The following is a 21,801-nucleotide window of genomic DNA, read 5'->3' on the forward strand; positions in this document are numbered from 1 at the left end:
GTTGATTTTCTTCAATCTTTTTCCCTCTCTGAATTGTCTCTCTTGTCCTATTTTTCAGTTTACTAATATTTTCCTTTGCCATGTCCTAATACAAATATTTGTTTTTCAGTTTTAGTATTTCTATTTGTTTATTGCTTGCTTTTTTTTTCTGAAAAAAATAGTTTCTATTTCTCTGCTGAGATTTCTCCCATTTGTTCACTCATTATGTTCATATTTTCCTTTATATCCTTGTACATATTTATAAAGCTGTTTTAAAGTCCTTGTGTGCTAATCCTAGTATCTCAGGAGCTATTTCTACGGACTTTTTCATGACTTTGGGCAGCATTTTCTTGCTTCTACACATGTTTAGTAATTTTTTTATTGTATGATAGACATTGTAATATTATATCATTGATTGTCTGGGTTTGTTTTCTTCCTTTAGAGAGTATAGAGTTTCGACCTGATAGGTGATTAATTTACTTGGATGTCCTTGATTCCCTTTCAAGGCTTGCTTCTGAAGCTTTGTTAGAGTGAGTCTAGAGCAGTCCTTACTCAAGGCTAAAGTAGTTTTGCTCCTATGTTGTGGCCTTTCTAGAGTCTCAGTTGAATGCCCAGAATGATCAGCAAGGTTTCTCTAATCTGCATGGTTGGAACTTCTACATGTTTAGCTTGGCATGACCTTTGGAATCTCCCTTCAGCTCATAGCTTCCCATTAGCTATTCTCTGACACACTTTGTGGATTCATTCCCTGCATGTATGCTGCTTAGTGTTTGGTCAAAGGCTTAATGGGACCTCTAAACATATCTGTGAAGTTCCTCTCTGTGCAATTCCCTCCTCTCTGATACTCTTACCAGTAAATCCCATCCACCTCACAGCACAGAATTCCTATTTCTGCATCCTTATCAGCCAGACTGCTTGTGCCCTTCCTTCTTGCACCACAAATGATAAAGAATCCCAGGCAGAAAAGGAGAGAAAACATGGAGCCCACCTCTTGTGTTTCTTTTATCTCAGGGATCATCGTTCTTTGCTGTCTGGTTTCCAACATCTGAAACCGTATGCTGTATATATTTTGCCCAGTTTTATAGTTGGGTATGGCTAAAGAGTTAGTCCAGTGCCGTTTGCTCCATCACAGCCAGAAGCAGAAGTTGTGCGAGGATATGTAATTTTGTAGTTGTCTGTAGACAGAAATATCTTATTTTTTGTCTCTACTTCATATTGCCTTCAAGAAAAAAATAAAAACTGCCAAGTAAGACATTTACATTCCTACATGATTAACCTAGTTGATCGGTCTCGTCTCTGATCATCCTTTCCTTATAAACACATACACACATGCACACACACACACACATGCATAGGACACACACACACACTGCATTGACCTACTTGTGGTTTTCTGTATGCCTCAAGCTTTTTCATATGCCTGTGATTTTGCACATACAGTTTCTTCTGCAAGTCCTCTTAATCTTCTTTCTGTCTTACTAACTCCTACTTATCCTTCAAAAATTAGCTCATCTGCCATCTTCTTCCAGAAACCTTCTATGATACAGCCTGAGTTATGTGTACCCTCTGTGTGTGCTTGTGTGGTTATCACTCCGTGTTTGTCTTTCCAAAATTGTATTACGTGCACCTTATTGTAATTGCCTGTCCTCCATGCCCTGCACCCCACCCTCCAGACTGAAAATCTCAATGACAAGGACTAAGTCTGATTCATCTCTAAGTCTCTATAGCCTAGTACAAGTTTGGGCAATTTTTTTTTCGATAAATGGGCAGATAGTAAATGTTAGGGTTTGCAAGCCAGATGGTCTCTGTTGTAACTACTCAACTTTACCATTGCAGTATAAAAGCAGTCATACACAATATATAAATAATATATAAAATACATAATTTTATTGGATTTAATAAAAAAAGGTGGGAGCTGTAGTTTGCCTAGCCTTTGTCTAGCACTTAGTAACACCTAGTAAAAGTTCACTGAATAAATTAAGGCAATAGAATAGAATATTATTATGGGAGGCCTCAGAAGAAATGGAAGAGAATGGAGTCACTTACCTAAGTGCAAGGGGCTTCCCTGGAGTGGGCAAAGACATTTCTCTTGAGACCTTAAGGAAAAAAGGCTAGCTGAGTGAGAAAGGCAGAAAAATAGAAAGTTGAGGAATTTCTGCCAAAATTGAGAGATGTCCCTATGCAGAGTTTTTGCCAGGAGGCCACAATGAGATGAGATCCTGAAAACTTTGAACAACTTGGTCATAGTGAGTTCTGAAGCAACGAAGAGCAGGAATAGCCAGAGGCAACTGCAAGCTGTGTCCTGGGCAGCACCCAGGGGCAAATCCAGAGGAGTCAAGTTCTGTAGCCAAATCCAAAACATCAGAAACCAGGAAACTTCTGAAACTGATCCTAGAGTGAGAATAACAGAGCTAGAGGAAAGTATGATCCAAGACAACTCTTGTGAATGGACTGGCAAGTCCATAACATTTTTCTGTTAGTCACAGGTCACATGGTACATGGATGAGTCTGTAGATGGGTTGACCTTGGTCTGTTCAGAAGACTTTAGTGGTAAGGTCATCTACTGAGAGATCAAAGGAAAAGGGGAGGCTGGGACTTTGAAATTGGAAGAACTTGGTTGTAGCTACAATAGCAAATTCCAAGAACAAATTCTTCATCTGTGAGGTGGGGATATTGATATGACCAGTCACCTACTGTTGTTCCAAGCCAAACGGCCCCAAACAGGGCTGAAAGATTATAGGTGAGGCTGCGGTTGGATGACAGGTTGTAGGACATTCTCCAGTGAAATGCTGTGAATGAATGTCAAGGATATAAATGCTTGGTTTTCTGTGGGACTGAGATTGGCAAGGGAATGCAGCCACTGGCCAAAAAGGCTGGGACATATGGTCTGTCACTGAATACCTGTCATGGGCAGAACACATGAGGGAATCCATCTATAATGTAGCATGTCTCCTCCAACACCAGACAAAATGCCAGCCATGGTTCTTTTTAATCAGTACTGCCCTTCCAGGCATCATTGTGAACACTGGTAAGTTAGCACCAGTTCTTACAACAGAAAAGGTATCAGAAAGGAGGTTATGGAACACACATTCAGGATCTCTCTGGAGTGGCTTTTTAGACTAGTGAATGAAGTTGACCTGTCATCTCAAACTCAAAATGTCTAATAATTTTCTTCCCCCCAGCTTTCCATCAGTTCCTGTCCTATCTAAGCCTCATCCAAGCTATTGAGAATAAACATCTAGACCTAGATATATGTAGGCCCCTTGGACACTGCTGGGACCAATGAGAGGCATGCTAAGCCAAAGAGCTAAGAACTGAAGGGATTGGCAAAAGTTTTCACTTCTTTACCTCTGCTTCCTAAGGCTGAAGCCCCAGTGTTTCATCAAGGACCCCAGAGGTAGTTCCCCAAGTACTCCTTTGAGAAAGCTATAAGAGCTAACCTGGGCCCTTTATCTCAGGTCTCCTGAGGCTTCTATTTTCCTCTCTCTTACCCTATTTCCAGGAGAATGGTGGGCCGAGGGGTAAACTTCTCTGTGTCCCAGCTAACTGAGGTCTGCTTAGCTATCTCCTCTGCAGGCCTCAGATCACTGAGTTACATGTACAGGATTCCTTGCCATGTTTTCAGATTCAAGTCCTTGCACCTGATATCTCTATCATCTCTGCCCACCAGTTCTAAGTCATACTGCCTCCCAATCATACAGTCAGATTCCCTTTGGTCCTCATATCTTCCATAAACTTGTCTGAATTTGCCCTACCTCTACTCCTATTTATATTTAATTCAACTAGATAATATTTATAGATCCCATTTTAATATGGAGAAACTATTCATTACTTCATGGACTTCAGGCTTGGAACAAGAGTACGTGGCTGGTCACATCAATATCTCCACCCCACAGATGAAGAAACTGAGGTTAAGAGTGATAAACTAATTTGTTCAAGCTAGAAAGTTACAGTATTGTGGTTAGAATACATATTGCTCTGAATCCAAAAGCCCAAGTTTTAAGTATTTCATCAAATTGCCTCCCAGGAAGTGTGCAATCTTCCCTCTTATTGGCTAATACCTCTAATCCACTGTTCCCATTTCCTTGGGCAATGCCCTACATTAGACCCTACACAACTCATGCAAAGAATGCTGAAGAGCCTTCTATCTCCTCACCCTTAGATCCTCTCCCTTCCCACCACTGAGCATGTCCCGCAAGAAATATGGTACAGTATGTTGGAAAACAGGTGGGCTCTAGTGCCAGACAGACTCAAGTTTGAATCCCAGCTTCTTCGCTCATTTGTTTCTGTGATCTTGCTTGAACTCACACACCCTCTCTAAATTTTCTCATATGATAAATACAACCCATGATATTATGTATATAAAAAGATTTTTCTTTTTTGAGTGTTTAATGAGATAACGTATGTCAAGTTCCTTGCCTAGCACATAGTAAATGCTCAGTATTTGTTTTAACAATGGTTATGCTATTCTTCCCAGACAGCGATTTCATCTTGTTCCTCCTTTTCCAATGCCCTTTTCCAAGGATGAGCTCTAAGCAGCCCCCACAAGATGGTCCTGACCTTCTTTTTCATCTTATTTCATTGTCCTCTAATGTCTCCTCAGGTCTCTGATCTCCCAGTGGGATGAAGTGAAGAGACTGTGTGCTTTGGACTCAGACAGACCTGGGTCTGAACCCGTTTTCCCCATTACTAGTTTCTTGGTCCTGCCCCAATCTTATTCTGTTCTCTTCTTGCTTTTGTGCTATGCATTAATCCCCTTCTACATACCACTACAGTCACCATCCTGTGTGATTGTCACTAAACCACTGTGGACTGGTCATTTCCATGTATCCAAATTGCCTATTCCATCATTTAAATGTAGCTAACTTACCTGCCTCTGATCCTGGAAGGTACATAAAGTCATCTGAAGACAACAAGGCTTATTTTATTCTCAAGAATTACTTAAGGCTCTTATCCACTTATTCCCTTTCCCTTCTGTTCCTTGTTTGTCTTCCCAGGTTTCCACTCTAATTCTTTCCCTCTATTGCACTCTTTCACACTGCCATCTGGGTGATTTATCTAAAATTCAAATGCAATCATGTCTTCCTCCTATCCAGAACCCTTCAGTGGTTCCCAGACCCTTTCAAATGACATCGAAACTCTCAAAGCACTTAAAACAAAGCAATCCATGACCAGGCTCCTTCTTACCTCCCCAGCACCATTCTCTACCTCTACCCTTGACAGTGTGTGACACAGCAATGCTGAATTACTTATGGATCCCCAAACACACAGTGTGATTTAATGTTTCTGAGTCTGCTAGAAATAGCCTTTCCTCCTTCTCCTGCCCTACAAATCTGATCAGCCTTGATAATTCTCTGAGCTGCCTCCTTCTCTGATACCCTCCCAGACAGATGTCTCTGAGCCACTCTGTGTCCTGTTCTTGCATCTGCTATTGTCCCATCTGCACATTCCCAACACTTACTTGCTTATTGCCTCTTGAGAACAGGGACTGTGCCTATTGAGGACTGAATAGCACAGGGCCAAACACAGAGTATGTGGTTAGTCAGTGCTGGTCATTTTGTTATACAATTACATCTTCTCCTCATCATTTAAGAGACTCATGTTTCAGCCACAGTGACAATGTTAACTGCATCCTGGTTGGCTTTCCCAGGTCGGGCCAATCACTGGTCTGCGATCATTGGCGGATCCCACTCCAAGAATTATGTGCTGTGGGAGTATGGAGGATATGCAAGTGAAGGTGTCAAGCAAGTTGCAGAATTGGGCTCACCAGTGAAAATGGAGGAAGAAATTCGACAACAGGTAAGAAAATAGCACAGAATGATCAATAAACAGAAATGGAGTGAAAGCCTTCCTTAGATTTCTTTCCCAGGAGCTTGAAATTTGCAGTATCATGTGCTGGGCAGCTATTACCATAGGATGTTAAATCTGTTTGCTGAGTTTGGGGAATTTATGTCAAGTACAGAGGCACAGATGTTCATCCTGTCTCAGATTTTCCCTGAATGCATTTATGTTTTCTTCTGCTTATGCTGCTACTATGCCTGCATTGTTGGATATCGTGTCTCTGGTCTCCTGAGAGCCAATGCGGTGAATTATAATTTTCTTACTTGGGTAAAGGGTTGGGGACTGATGTTCAAGCTATGTAAGCCAAAAATGCCATCTCTGATCCAATGGATCTACTGACTCAGGACCATAGTACTAGGGGACACTAAGACTCAACTGGCACAACAAAATACGTAAAAGTCTTGTTCCTCATGCTACATTGGTGAGTAGCGACTGGGGTATTAAAAGCTTTCAAGTGGCCATCTAAGATGCAGCTAATAGTCTCCCATTGTTGGAAGTGAGAAAGAGTGCAAAAAAAAAAAAAAAAAGCCCAAAGGCATTTGGAAGCAATCAGCCCTAGGACATGATGGCCCTCGAGACCAGAAGAACTGGATGGTGCCTGGCTACCAATGCCAACCACTCAGGAAAGGATCAAATTGGAGATCCTGGATAGAGTGGGAGGAAAAACATGGAACAAAATCCAGAAACTCAATAATGACCAGAATTGCTGGTCGGATGGAGTCGGATGAGACCCCCAATACTATGGCCCTGGGATGCATTCTGTGCCTGGAATAAAACTCACTCCCAGGAGCTGGCTCTCAGCCCAATAGTAAGCAAGATGTACATGCAGACCACTCAACCCAGGGTGATGAGCCCACATACTCTATAGAGATGCATACCTTGGAGCAATTGACCACGGGGCACCAGAGGGGCAACATTCTCACAGAGGAAATGCAGGACACACAGGAGTACATAACTATGAGGGGTAGGGGTGGAGTGGGGTGGGACGGGGGCGGGGGATGAGGTTACTAGGCAGGGTGGGGAGGAGACTGGGTTAGGGTTGGGGATGGTAAATGGGGAGTGAAACTAAATGTACACATAATGTTGAATGTAAAACAAACTCTGCTCTGTAAACTTGCACCTAAAGCACAATAAATTAAAAAAAAAAAAATTGCCATCTTTGAAAATAAATATTTATGCACCAGCACATGATTTTTGCAACTATGTCTTGAGGACTTTGGTTCATTAGTCAGTCATTAGTTATAATCATCATAGACTGAAGTACATTTTATGTACTATCTCATGTGGGCACAGCAGCTGTATCATTATCTAGGCCTCCACTCATATCACTGACAGATAAGGGCGAAACAGCCTATAATGCTTCTCAATTTGTTCAACTTCCAATGCCATCACCCTTCATCAAAAGCCTGATTCAGTCAACACGAGAAAGTGGCCGATGAGAGGATCTTGGAAAAGCCTTGGGTTTCTGGTGGCCCTTAACATACTGCACTATGGAGAGATGGGTCCCATTTAACTGTTACTACCCAGCCTGAGAGAGCTAAGTGGGCAACCAGGTCTCACTGCCAACCAAGAGCTCAGAAGGAAATAAGGACAGAGACAACCCTGCTTGTGATGTGGTCATTTCACAACACAGGGCTCTGAGCAGCTGCTGCCCTCCTTGTGCTCTGGCTCCATGTCTCCTGAGTGGATGCAGTGGGCCTCAGGTCTCCCAGGGCCTGGGCCCTGGACGAGAGGCCTGAACCTGCCCCCACAGCTCAGTGTGCTCATGCTCAGACCATGCACAGGAGGGTGAGCACAGCTGAAGCCCCGTGCTTCCCCTTGAAATCTACCAGCTGGATTCCAAACTGGCCACAAACCCCAAGTTGAATCCAGTAAAGGTCACCCTGACTCCTACTGTAATCCTTGGAAGAATCTTGTTGGACCAGAGTCTAAAATGCCTAGGAATTAGCTTGTGTTTCTTATTAATTTGATTTAAAGTCTTTTCTCCTTTCTTGCAAAAAAAAAAAAAAAAAGTTTTGACCAGATGTTCCAAGATCACATGTTATTCATCAAAACCTTGTCCCATCTCACTACTTTGTGTTTCTCTCTTTCTGGGCGGCCATGCCTAGTAATTGACATCACTTATTCAGGCTTTGGCTCAGCCATACTAATTTTTTAAATCATGGAGTTCTCCATGCTGGTTCTATGCTGCCTGGCGGGTCATGTCGGGGACCCTTGTTTGTGATCCACTTCACTGGTTCTCAGATGTGGAATTGGAACACATTGGCTTGTCAAGATCTGCTGTGTGGTGTGTGGAAAATAATTTGTTACAAATCATGGTTAAAATACTAGTCTACAAAGAAGGTCAGGGGTATCTTGATAATAATACAAGCCTCATTGTGTTGGCTTCTTGAGAGATTTCTGGAGAAAAAGGAAGCACACAGGGATTTATGAGAAGCCATGGTACCATATGCTAGTGAACATCGTCTGTCATGTGTCATAGCAGTAAAAATGTTGACAACTGATATATGAGAACCCCCAATTTAAGCAATATCCATCTTAGGAAAACATTCCTTCTTGGTGGGTTCCTGGAATTAGCTTCTGTACCGCACAGCAAGGCCAGTCTATCTCAGCTGGCCAGGCTTCCTGACACAAAGTCATAAAAATAAGTTTCATTCTGGGCACTGCATGTGGAAATTAAGAATCCCCTTGAGCAAGTCTCAGTGTCTATCACTGCCTTTCAGGACCACTGGATGTCCTCACATCTAGCCAAAAGGAAGACATTACCCTCATTTTATAGACAAGGAAACTGAGGCATAGCCAATCACTAGAGAATACTAGATGCAAGACTTGAACACATGCCTGTCTGTCCTCTTTACTCAGGACCAGAGACCTAATTTGCAGGGCCCAGTGAAAAATGAAAATCAAAATGTATTAAGAATTTCAAGACAATGACAGCAACATCAAATCAAGCCTGGAGCCCTTCAAGCACTGTCCAAGTCACAGACCCTTAAAGCCAGCCTTACCTGTACATCTTCTTTGCCCCACACAGCTGCCCTACAGGGAACCTTCTCTTCTAGCAAGGGCAGATAACCCTATAAGCAGGGCTTACTTGTACTTACCTTGCTTGCTAAGTATCCTATCCCTGTTAGGGATTGTAAAGACGTTGATTCTGTAGGAAGATACTGTGGGCTTGTGAGAGGGACAAGTGCCAGACATATCTAGAAGCAGAATCTAGAAGCAGATGTGGTTAAAAAAAAAAAAAGTGAAATTGTTCACTACAGATTCATAAGTAAGCACAAGTAAGGCCATGCTTACCTTGCTCATTGGGTATCCAATGCTGCTGACTAGCTTCTGCATCGAGCCTCTGGAATAAGGCCTCTTTTCAGTACCCTGACAACCATGCTTCAAACCCCCCAGCTTCTTGGAAAGTCAATAGAATACAGTGATTTCAGATCCATTTACTTCCAGACAATTTTTAGCTTGCCCTTCAAGTACACAATTCATTATATATTTTTTTTTTTTCTGAAAGTCAGGTAAGAAATGACATAAAAAGGAGCAAGAAAAGAATCCACTTAGAATATAAAATTGTACTCTGAATAACCAATCTTGTTTGAACACATCTACAAACTAACACCGTGTTCTTTGCTTTTACTACCTTATATCCTACCAATCATTCTATCAAAGAACCTGACTCAAACCATGATGAAAACAAAAAGCCCTTCCCCCCCCAAAAGAAGACGTTTATATGCTTACCAGCGTTCTCTTATTATAGACTTATCATTCACTGCGAGTTTCAAGGGCATTAAAAATCACAGAGGATATTATTGGAGGTAAATTTTATGCTAATGGCTTTCAAACACAAATGAACAAAAATAATAATTCCATTAGTAGTGGAAAATTGTAATAATACTGTTGAGTATAAATTTTAATGTGACAATAACTGTAAAACACCAGGAAAATTAATGAAATGTTACAACAGTGTTATTGGCAATCGTGACACTGGTGTCTGGAGAGAGTGGGGGAGGGACACAGTGTACGCTCCTTAGCAGGGGGACTGAGGCAAATTCTTCCTGGTGACCAAAGGGGCCTGGGAATGAGAACTTGGCCTGGCAGGTCACAAATGAGTAAACCAAGGCAGGTGGAGGCAGTAGGGAATGGTAGAGTGCAATTGTAGCTAGACCTAGGAACCCAAAGTGAGCTGACGAATAGTCATTGTTATGGAAACTCTGCATCCCACTTAGACCATTTCTACTTCAGCCAGCATACATCTATGGTGTGTGTACTAGATCTGGTTCTCTGCTAGATGCTGGGCCGAAGATGATGAACCCATTCTCCCAGTTACTCGTGCTAGAAACCTGGGTGTCATCCTTGAGTCTTCCTCCACTCACCTAGCTTCTCCCCTGTTACAGTCACTCAGTTCACTCCATCTTCATTGCCCCCACTCCATCTAAAAAATCCAGTTGTCATCAAGTCAATTCCGATTCATGGTGACCCCACATGCCTCGGAGGAGAACTGTGCTCCATAGGGGTTTCAATGCCTGAATAGTTTTGGAAGTAGATTGTTAGGTTTTTCTTTTGAGATGTCTCTGTGTGGACTCAAACCTCCAACTTGTCAGTCATCAGCTTGGCGCATTAACCACTTTTAAGTTGCTGGAGAAGCCCCCGATCTCCTGCCTCTCCAGTCCTCTTTTGTCATCTATGCTGCAGCAGGGCCTTCTTTTTTTTTCCCCCCCTTCCAATTTTTATTTTATTTCTTTATTTTTTATTGTGATTTGGGTAAAAATTTACAAAGCAACTTGGTTTTCCATTCAACAATTCCTACACATTTTGTTTCATGACATTGATTGCAATCCCCAAAATGTAACAGCGCTCTTCCTACTTCCTTCCTGTGTGGGCACATACTGCCCTTTTGATCTCGTGTGTATGGTTGATTGTTCTAATGGGTGTGTGCCTCCTTGATTTTATTATTCCCCTTATAAAACACAATTGATCTTGCCACTCCCTCAATTAAAATGTATAATGGCTCCTCATTGATTCTAGAGGATAGTCCAAGCTCATCATGGTTTGAAAAGCCCTCCGTGATCTGGCCCTGTCTTACCTCTTGGATTTTATTTCTTGCTGCAGCTCTTACCTTTGTCCATGCAGAAACTCATTTTCCCTGATGAGCTATGCCCCTCTTGTATCTGGGTCTTTTCTCAGGCAAGAACATCTTCTAGCACCCCTCTAATGGGTGAGTTCTTATTCATCCATCAGTCCTTCCTGGAGGCCTCTCCTGATTCTGTTCTGAATTGGTCATTGTGCCAGATGCCCCCACAGTACCGTGTAACTCCTTTATCATTATTCATCACACTCTATCCTGAGTACTTGTTTGATGTCTCTTCCTCACTAATTTATTGATTTGATAGCTTTACTGAGCACCTACTAAATGTGTTGGAGATACTGTATGTATTGGTAATCAAGATAATTTCCAGTCTTCATGGAGCTCCTTCTAGTTCCTACATTCTAATGTGGGAGACAAAGGAAACAAGTTTAAAATAATAATAATAATTGTAAATGGTAGTAAGGGTCCTATTTTAGATAAGGTGGTCAGGGAAGGCCTTCTTGGGAAGAAACTCTTAAGCTGAGACCCAAAAGAAAAGTATGAGTGAAAGACTGTTCTACAACAACATATGAAAAGGCTCAGAAGCAGAAACGAGTTTATTGGGCTTGAAAAATCAAGAGTAGATTGATGAGGCAAGAGGAGAGTGAATGAGGGGGAGTATGGCACAAAATGAGACTAAGAAGTTCTTGAATGAAGGACCACTTCAGTCCCAAAAACTCTTTGCTCTTGAGTCAATTTCTATCCATAGAGATCCTATAGGGCTGAGAAAAGGGGTTTGAACTGCTGACTTTTTGGTTAGTGGCTGAGCATTTAACCACTGCATCCCTGGGGCTCCTTTATTTTACCCCTACTCTGAAGAAATTCACAGACTGGGTGGAAAATAACTATCGCCATATAGTGTAGGTGTGGTTACTTTAGGAGAGCTCTGCCTGAGCCATGGAAAAGTGCAGACCCACATAGGACTTTGGCAGTCTTGAATGTTCCATTCTCTGAATCATCCCAGACTTTAACAACTGCTGTTCCCATTGGTCAGAAGACCTTTTTCTCCTCCTCCTTTCAGCTAATAACTGAGCATGTAATTAATTCACAGCTTAGTTGAAACGTCAACTCCTCTGGGAAGACCAAGTCTGGAGCCCCTTCTCTGGGCTTCCGGAGCTCCCTCTGCTGTCCTTCTCTTTGCCTGAATTTTCACTGCTTGTGTCCTTAGCTGTGTCCCAACTAGACAATGAGCCCCTTCAAGTAGACACCTGTGCTGTTTCTCCATTCCACACTCACCTCTGCTGCTTTCCATACTATCTAATTCCTTCATTGTGGTTACTTTTGCCCATTCAATAATTTTAAACATGTCTAATTGTCTCTCTCAGATTATTCTATTATCTCAGGGTCTTTGGGTCTCATTTTCCTTTTACTTGAACTTGCTCTCTCTCCCCATCTCTAGTTCCATCCCTTGGTTTTAGATTATTTGTTCAACTTTAGCACTTTTTCTCTTTCCTGTAGGAGTTTAGTGTGCTCAACTTGTAGTGCCTCCTCAGAATGATTTTGTATTTCCTTCTCCTGATCACACCCAAGTTTTGATGTAATTTTTCAGCTTGGGGCTCTGCCTTGTGCAGCTAGTATAAATATGGACTCTACACTTACACCTGGGAAAGGCTGGGGCGTTCTATTTCTTTTCACTCAGGGTGCAAAAGGATGGCAAGTGTCCTGGACACATTCCTGAGGTGATTGGTATAAGGTTTTTTTTCTCTTCTGTCCATAAACAGGGCAGCCATTCAAACCACTCAACTGTTTGCAAGGGTTGTCTTCCCACATCTCACTTCACACTAGCTCAAGACCTCCCCTCATCTCCTTGCGTGGGCCTTAAAAGGCCTGCCTCCAGCTCCTGGAGCCCATATCCCAATCCAGGGCCCCAACTGGTCACCATGTGCCAGCTTCTGTTTACTATTCTGGGTTAGAGTTTTCACCCCATTTCTGAGACTTGGAGAGTTTTTCTAAACTCAGCTATATATGTGTGTATATATGTGTATATATATATATATTTGTGTATGTGTGTATTATGTAGTTATTGTTCAGCATTTCCTTCTTGAAAGAAAAACCTTTTGCATCAGTTTAGTCTTCCATGTTTCTAGATGTTCACCAGAGTATTTCCCACACTTATTAGTGTCTCACACATAATAGGATACTCAATAAATATCTGTTCAATCAATGAGACCCATGAATGTCTCTTACATAAAACTATGAATTTTGGAAGGCTACCCTAATCATGAAACAGGCACTAGAAAAACCACTCTGCCTTTTATATTTATCTAGATTCAAGACTTCCCTGTCCATGTAGAGAAAAAAATTGCCATTGAATCAATTCTGACTCATGATGACCATGTGTATCAGAGCACAACTGTACTCCATAGCGATGCAGTGGCTGTGATGTCATAGAAGTAGATCACCAGGCCTTAGCTGAGCACAGCCTTTCAGACCACATAAGAGTGGGCCCTAATACAGGCATCAGGAGCTCTGGTAGCATAGTGCCTAAGGCACTTGACTGTTAACCAGAAAGCTGGCGATTCAAACCCACCAGCCATTCCTCAGAAGGAAGATGGGACAATCTACTTCCATAGTGATACTGCCTCAGAAACCCAGGAGGGGTCGCTATGAGTCAGGTTTGACTGGAGGGCACATAACAACAACAATATAGGCATCAACCATTTCTTCTTTCAAGAAGCCTTGCTTTAGCAGACTACTTAAACCAACCAGCAGGTTAACTGCACCACCTGTGGTTCAAGAATCAATAACAAGCAGGTGTTCTTTTTCTTTAAAGTTGAAACAGTCCATAAGGTTCTGGGAACTGGATGAAGGGTTTGAGAATTTTCTTTTCTCGTCTCCTTTAAATCATTGGAGATGACATATGTCTGCTAAAGTTTTGTTTTTCTGATTTTTTAATTTTCTAAACTTTTAATCACTTTCCTTTGATTAAAACCATTGCCTGATTTCAGATGTTTTCCATGAATCACAGCACACTGCATTATCCAATTAACAAAATCACAGGTATGTGTTCTCTCTCTCCTAACTTTTTATTTGTAATAACACAGCTCCAGTGGTCTTCAGTACTTTTGAGAAGTAGTCTGATATAATGGCTAAAAGCATTAACTCTGAATAAATACTTCCTGAGTTCAAATCCTGGCTCCACCACTTCCTTACTGTGGAACTTTGGAGTGGCTACTTAATGAGAATGGTAATAGTGCCAACCTCATAGAGTTATTGTGAGGCCTAAGTGAGCTGGAATGTGTAAAGTGATTGGTGCAGAGCCTGCACTCACTAAATGTTACCAGTTATTCCTCTATTTTCATTCTTGGGTCTCCAGTTCCTCATCTGTAGCATGTGGAATATGTCCTAAGAGTCTATCCATGAACTAGAAAATTTAATGTTTCTAATGCTTCAGGTTCTCAATGTTCACAGTCATTATGACATTCCTCAGCTTGAGAATGTCCAGAGGATGAGGTCATAACTTGCATTTGCCATTCTCCAGGCTCTGCCTCTGCCGGCCCCTGCTACCCCTATTCAACAGCCTCATCTCCCAATACACCCTAGCCCTCTGTCCCAAAGGTAATCATAAACAATTGGAGGACAGTAACTATGCCCTCAAATTAAAAAAGAGCCACAACAAAACTCCATGTCCATTCCAGCTCTGCTCCCATTTTCATGCTCTTCCCTTCCTTGGAATGGCCTTAACTGGAATGCTCACAGGAGCTGGTTCAAGGTCACCCCCAAACAAGAACTAGAGGCAGCCAAGAGGGGGAGACCTTCTCACATGTGACAGGACATGAGCCAAGGGGCTACAATGAGGACATTGTAGGCTCCAAACCCTAAGGAAGGTTTTCTAGTGATGTATCTTTTGACTGTTATCAAACAAACTCAAGAAAAAAGAAAACTTTATTGTTGAGAGGAAGTAGGACTCTTGAGAATCGTGTTTGTATTGATTCAGAAAAATCTCATGAGAGTTGGAACTGGAAAACATCAGGTTAAGACAACTATGTCTCCATTGTTCTACCTCAGAGACGCATGGTCTTTTCTATGCTCTTCCATGTAAATCTCTTCTCTTATCCTTTCTCAATAGACCTGCTTCCTCTGCTTACTCAGGTTGCACATGGCCCCAAATGGTGGCTATATGACCTACCACCTTGGTTTTCCACAGCCAACTGAGTAGTTTTGATGACTTTTACTGAAAATACTGGTAAGATATATTAATCACTGGACAGCCTATGCATTGATGCCCCATGTATCAGATATCTACCACTAATCCAATTAGTGGTTATCCCTATGTAAAGAACCACCCAGCCTATCATCCCACACGGGGGCTAGAGGCAGGGAAGTATATACTAAAAAGAGAATTTAAAATAGAAGATAAGTTGATTGGTATTTCAGGACAACAGTAGACTGGCAAGAATTTGACCAAGTCCTAGAGCCCCAGCCCACAGTCCAGGATTCAGGACAGAATGTCAGTCCTACAGAAGGGAGGCGCACTAAAGGGAGCAGAGGCTCAGCGCAAAGGAGAGGAGAGAAACCCAAGATACAGAGCTAAGCCTCTGTGCTGGGTCTAGAGATTGGTCCAGCAATTGAGGTGGGACCAAGGGCATTACTAGATGTAACTATGAGGTTTTGGAAAGAGGATGAGGACTAAGACCACTTATTTTTACTTGCCACCTGCTGTCTTGCCTTGTTACTTAAGACCAATTGGTCCAGCAATTGAGATTGGTCCAACAATTGAGGTAGGACCAAGGGCATTACTGGATGTAACTATGAGGTTTTGGAAAGAGGATAAGGACTAAGACCATTTATTTGTACTTGCCACCTGCTGTCTTGCCTTGTTACTTAAGACCAATGGGCACAGAGCAGGACAAGTAGGTAAACTTGAATTCTGGCTCTGTGGCTGCCTTAAGTCTTCACCTTTGAGTAAGTCACCTAATCTCACGCACATGTAAAAAGGCAATAATGATAATATGAGCTGCATGTGTAAGTTATGAAATGATACATGTACAGTGCCTGGCTTAGCATTTGAAAACTCAACATCACACTCACTGCCGTTGCATTGATTCTGACTCCTAGTGATCCCTATTGGGTACACAAGGCTGTAAATCTTTACGGAAGCAGACCACCTCATCTTTGTTCCATGGAGCAGCTGGTGGGTTTGAAGCACTGACCTTTTGGTTAGCAGCCAAATGTCTTAACCACTACGCTATTTAGCATTTGAGCCAATTATTATTAATATTGTTAGGACAAAAATCCTTACTTTGAAGGGTTTATATCCTTCCTTTCCCCACCTTCTAAGAATACACTTTGGTTTTACTGGATGAGGCTGCAATTGAAAGAAGAGATAAATCATGCCACATAATGTGCAAGAGAATAAAAACGAGGAAAGGAGAAAAGTGAGGTAAAAGGTAAGACCAGGAAGCTAAGCCAGTGTTAAAAGTTTTAAGGAGTGAGAAGAGATATATTTGAGCAGCTGCCATTTGGAGTGGAAATTGAAGAGAGAAAGAAAAGTCCGAAGGAGGTTTTTAAGTGAGTTTGCTGTCTAAAAGAAGAGACGTCGAGAGAGAATTTTTAGCAATACACTTTGCAGAGCATTGTGTTATATCATTTGCCCTTTGCTTTCTCAAGAAACATTCAGTGAACGTCTACAGTGCTTTTCAAGGCTTCTTAGAGTCAGATTGGGTATATTATTTAAGATGTGTCACCTTGCTGCAAATAACACCCTGGGTACCTAATTTTATTTGGTTTACATTAATATCATGAAACATATTACCTTTGCCCTTTTCTCGCACACGCTTTCTCTCTCTCTCTCTCTCTCTCTCTCTCTCTCACACACACACACACACACACAATGAATGCAGTGTGTATTATATAAGCACTGTGGTTGATAGAAATAAAGTTGATTCCAAGGTTGGGTCTGAGCAGTCCCTAGATGGTGCAAACACTTGGCTACTAACTGAAATATTGGTGGTTTGAATCCTCCCAGAGGCACTTTAGAAGAAAGGTCTGTGATCTACTTCTGAAAGTTCACAGTCACTGAAAACACTGTGGAGCGCAGGTCTGCTCTGAAATGCCTGGAGTCACCGGGAGCCACAATTGACTCCACGGCAACTGGGTTTTTTCTTTCGTTTTGTTTTTTTAAGGGTGGGGCTGAGGAAAGGAGTTAAAGATGTTCAGTCACAGATACCTGATACAGAATATAGAGCATTGTTTGAAAGGTATGATTGGAGTCATATGGAACCTCTTGTTTGCTTTCAGCCAAGTCTTCAAACAAATCCAAATCACACTGGGACAAGCAGACAGAGTGATTCAGCAATGCCTGCTCTTTAATAAAATTGGTGCAGGCTGCCTTTGCTGGAAGGGTGCAGAAATTACCTCTTAACAGTAATTCCCAACTTCCACAGTTTTATGCAAGATCACCCTCAACCCCTGGGACTCTTCTGGAAAATCTGTGTACCAGAGAAATGTGGGGAAATTTGACTCAAGACTTACAGATCATTTCACTCACTAAAAAATCTATTGTTACAGTAACTGAGCCAAAATGTTGCAAATAGAAGGTAAATTTAAATGGGAGTAGAGGTGTTCTGGTTAGCTAGTTGCTGCTCTGACAGGCACATACTACAAATGGGATGGCTTGAACAAACAAGAGTTTATTCTCTTAACAGTTTAGAGGCTAGAAGTCTGAGTTCAGGCTAGTGCCAGGCTTTAGGGGCTGTGTGAAAGCCCCTTGACCTTGGGCTTCAGCTCTGCCTCCTGCTCTTGGTCCACTGAAGCTAGAGGCATCTCTTCAGTCAGGTAGCTACTAGCTGCTGAGGCTGACAAGCCCAAGGTCAACAAATAAAATGGCACAGTCCCGGTGTAACCAAACCACACGGCAGGCCATTAATTCAAGTCTGTTGTAAGTCCCAAGGTCAGCAGAGCATGGCAGGCTGCTGAACAATGACACGGCTATGTGCAGGGTCCCACCGTGCCATAAGCTAGAGACTAGCCCCAAGGCTTCTCCTTATACACAGGAAGCAAACCACATCCCAAAGGCAGCTACTCAGCTGCTTGTGGCTTGTGGTAGAGCCCACCATGGAGTTGATTGCCAGTCTCATCATGGGGAATAAGTACCACCAGCTGCCCAGCCACTCAACTAGGCCCAGCCAAGTTGACATACAAATTTAACTACTACAAGGGGTTAATTAATAAATTGCCTTAAGATTTGAAGACAATTTGGCAATATCTATCAAAATTACACATTTGCTTCACACTTCAACATAGTACTTGCATAGTTAAGAATTTATCTTTCAGAAATATTCTCACAAAGTTATGTGAGGAAAGATCTTCATTACAGCACTGCTTATAATCTACTTCTGTAGTGATACCACCTTGGAAACCCAAGGAGGGGTCGCTATGAGTCGGGTCTGACTCGACAGCAGTGTGTTTGGTTTGGTTTGGTATAAAAGCAAAAGATGGAAAAGAGCTAATTGTTTTATCAATAGGGGATGTACTAAAAGTTTTGGTTACATTTATACAGTCAAATACCATGCAGATATTAAAAGGAATAAGTTCAGTCTGTATGTATTGATACAGCTGCTAACCAAAATGTCAGCAGTTCGAACCCACCAGTTGCTCTGTGGAAGAAAGATGTAGCAATCTGCTTCTGTAAGATTATAGCCTTAGAAACTCCATGGGGCAGTTACACTCTGCCCTATAGGGTCACTATGAGTCAGAATGGACAAAATGGCATGCTTTTTTTTTTTGTTTTGAGTGTGTTCTGATACAAAATGTTCCCCAATGTATGTTGTTAAGTGGGAAAAGGCAGAACAGTGTGTATAGCTTATTGCCATCTGGGAAAAAAAGGCAGAAGGGACAGAGTCAAGTGACTGTATGCACAGATATCATTGTATATTTGTAGAATAGCTCTATAAGATACACTAGATCCAGGTGCCTCTTCTGGGAATTGGCAGAGTAGGGGGTCAGGACTGAAAGTGCAATTACATTTCACCATCTGCCTCTTGGTATTGTTTGAATTTTACCACATACACTCTTATTTCTTTAAAGAATGATATGTAAGTTGAACAAACAAAATTTTTATAAGAAACTGAATATTACAAAAGGACTAATACCCCATAACTTAATCTGTAAATTTAATGTCCTGTCCAAAAATTTAAAAAAAAATCAAATAATTTTTCAATTATATAGGCTTATTCTATGACAATGGAAAACTAAACAATCAAGAATAGACAAAAAATGTCTGAAAAAAGAATAATGAGGTGGATACTAGCCAAATAAGATATTAATACATATTATTATAAGTTAATACATATTAATTAATTATATTAATTAATTATACAATATATATTATATTCTATATATTAATTAATTATGTAATATATATTATTGTATATTATATATATTAATTATATAATATATACTATTATATATTATGTTGTTGTTGTTGTTATGTGCCGTCGAGTCAAACCCGACTCATAGCGACCCCTCCTTGGGTTTCCGAGGCAGTATCACTACGGAAGTAGAATTGCCCAACCTTCCTTCCGAGGAGTGGCTGGTGGGTTTGAACCGCCAGCCGTCTGGTTAGCAGGCAAGTGTCTTAGCCACTATGCTACCAGAGCTCCCATTATATATTATATAATACATTAATTAATTATAAGTTAATACATATTATTGTAAGTTGAACTGTGTGATACTAGAACATGCATAGAATCTAATAGAAAGTTCAAAAATAGATCAAATTCATTTGTAGTTTTTAACGTATGAAAAAATGAATTATTTAATAAATGGTAATGGCACAATTAGAAGCCAAGTAGGAAGAAAAAAAATTCTCCAGATCTCAAACCTTAAGCCAAAATAAATTCCAAATGGCATAGTGCCTAAGGCACTTGACTGCTAACCAGAAGGCTGGCAGTTCAAACCCACCAGCCACTCCTGGGAAGGAAGGTTGGGCAATCTACCTCTGTAGTGATACCACCTGGGAAACCCAAGGAGGGGTCGCTATGAGTTAGATCTGAGTCCACGGCAGTGGTTGTGTTTTGTTGAGTATGTAAAATACTTAAATATTAAAAATGAAAATATAAAAGCATTAGAAGAAAACATGGGAGAATTATTTTTGTAATGTAGTGTTAAGTTCCTTCCAAACATGTCACAAAACCCAGAGATTGTAAGAGAAAGATTGATTTAGTAAGCTAAATTTATTTTTAGCTGTAGAAAAACATTATTAATTTTTTCAAAGGACAAATTGGGAAAAAATATGTGTAGCCCAAATGATAAACAAAGGGCTGACTTCTTGAATATATAAACAACTCATGGGTTGATTTTTAAAAGACCAACAATTCAATAGAAAAATGATCAAAGTACATGAACAGACAGGACTCAGGAAAGGATATAAAGATGGCTTTGATGCTGAACCTGATGTACAATTATAGAAATGCAAATTCCACATAGCTACAATTTCTGATTAGGTTGGGAGGAAACCTAATTTGATTTTTAAAAAATTGTTTTTGAGAACCATATGTTGACGGCAGTGTAGGGAAATGCCCTCATAGACTAACTATGGCAGTGCCAACTGGTACAGCTCTGAGGAAGGCACATTTCTCAGACCCAGCAGTTCTGGATCCAGGACTTACATAGGTAGATATAAGCACACATAGATATAAAATTATAATCACAAAGCTATTTGTTTACATTGTTTGTAATACGAAGCATAGAACAACTTAAATATTCGTTTATCATAATAAAAATGAGAAGATCAAAATGTCCTGAGATTCAACATTTCCAAGACAAATGATTACGTTAAAAAAGAACATACAGCACAGCATTTATAGTGTATACCCATTTTTAAAGACATGTGCATAGACTATCTCTTGAAGAATATGTAAGAATTGTGTTCATTGTGATTGCCTCTGGAATGGGAAACTGAGAGATTGTGGGCAAGGAACAGGACAACAAAACAAACAGCTCATTACCTTCTAGTTGCTTCTGATTCATGGAGACCCTGTAGGACAAAGTAGAACTGCCCCATAGGATTTCCATACTCTTATCTTATGGAAGCAGATCACCACATCTTTCTCTCAAAGAGCAACTGATGGTTTGGAGCCTCCAACCTTTTGGTTAGTAACTGGGCACCTTAACCACTGTGCTATGAGGACTTCTCCTCCAGGAGCCCTCGTAAGAAGAGGAAACCAAACCAAACCAAACACTGCCTTCAAGTCGGCATATCGACCCCTCCTTGAGTCTCTGAGGCAGTATCACTACAGAAGTAGATTGCCCACTCTTCCTTCTGAGGAGTGGCTGGTAGGTTTGAACCACCAGCCTTCTGGTTAGCAGTCAAGTGCCTTAGGCACTACACCAAGGAACTTTAATTTTCACTGTATTCCTTGTGATATCTTTTGAATGTTATACTATGGTTTTGCATTGTTTATTCAAAAACAGTATTTGTTTTATGGTTGAAATTAAAAAAAATAAATAAGCCAACCAATCAATCAACCCTCAGGTTTTGGAAGCTTTAGAGATACCATATAAGAAAGTACATTATGTGGTCTTGGTGTATTGTTCTCATCCTGGTGGCCAACAGAGCTTGTGGCCTAGGTGAGCCTAATGTCTCAAAAGAATAAAAGGGGACTGGCCAAAACTTTCTCAAGGCTCCAGAAGAGGTCATAACCATCTCCTCTGCACCCTTAAAACTAATAGCAGTGGCTCTCTGTGTTTGAAGTGTTTGAGCCACAGAAGAGAAGGCCTTGCTGGTCTGTGGCACTGTTCTACATTCATAGACGCATGTCCTGCAGGGGCTGTGTAAAGCTCCCTCACGAGAGTATGAGCTCCTAAATCAGCACTTCCCAAAGTATGCAGTGCTGGCCCAGAGATGGGTAATAAGC

The 21,801-nt window shown here is 41.2% G+C and overlaps 1 protein-coding gene across 1 annotated transcript in view; it reads left to right on the plus strand.

The window, feature by feature from the left end:
• SPON1 (spondin 1) overlaps window positions 1-21,801 on the plus strand; it is a 444,725-nt gene that overhangs the window by 292,875 nt on the left and 130,049 nt on the right. The window contains exon 6 of the mRNA XM_007955374.2: window positions 5,630-5,778. Coding sequence (XP_007953565.1) covers window positions 5,630-5,778 — 149 coding nt within the window. The remainder of the gene's footprint in view (window positions 1-5,629; window positions 5,779-21,801) is intronic.

Source organism: Orycteropus afer, unplaced genomic scaffold (assembly GCF_000298275.1).
Source record: "Orycteropus afer afer isolate SDZICR_OR568_19922 unplaced genomic scaffold, OryAfe1.0 scaffold00014, whole genome shotgun sequence".
NCBI lineage: Eukaryota > Metazoa > Chordata > Mammalia > Tubulidentata > Orycteropodidae > Orycteropus > Orycteropus afer.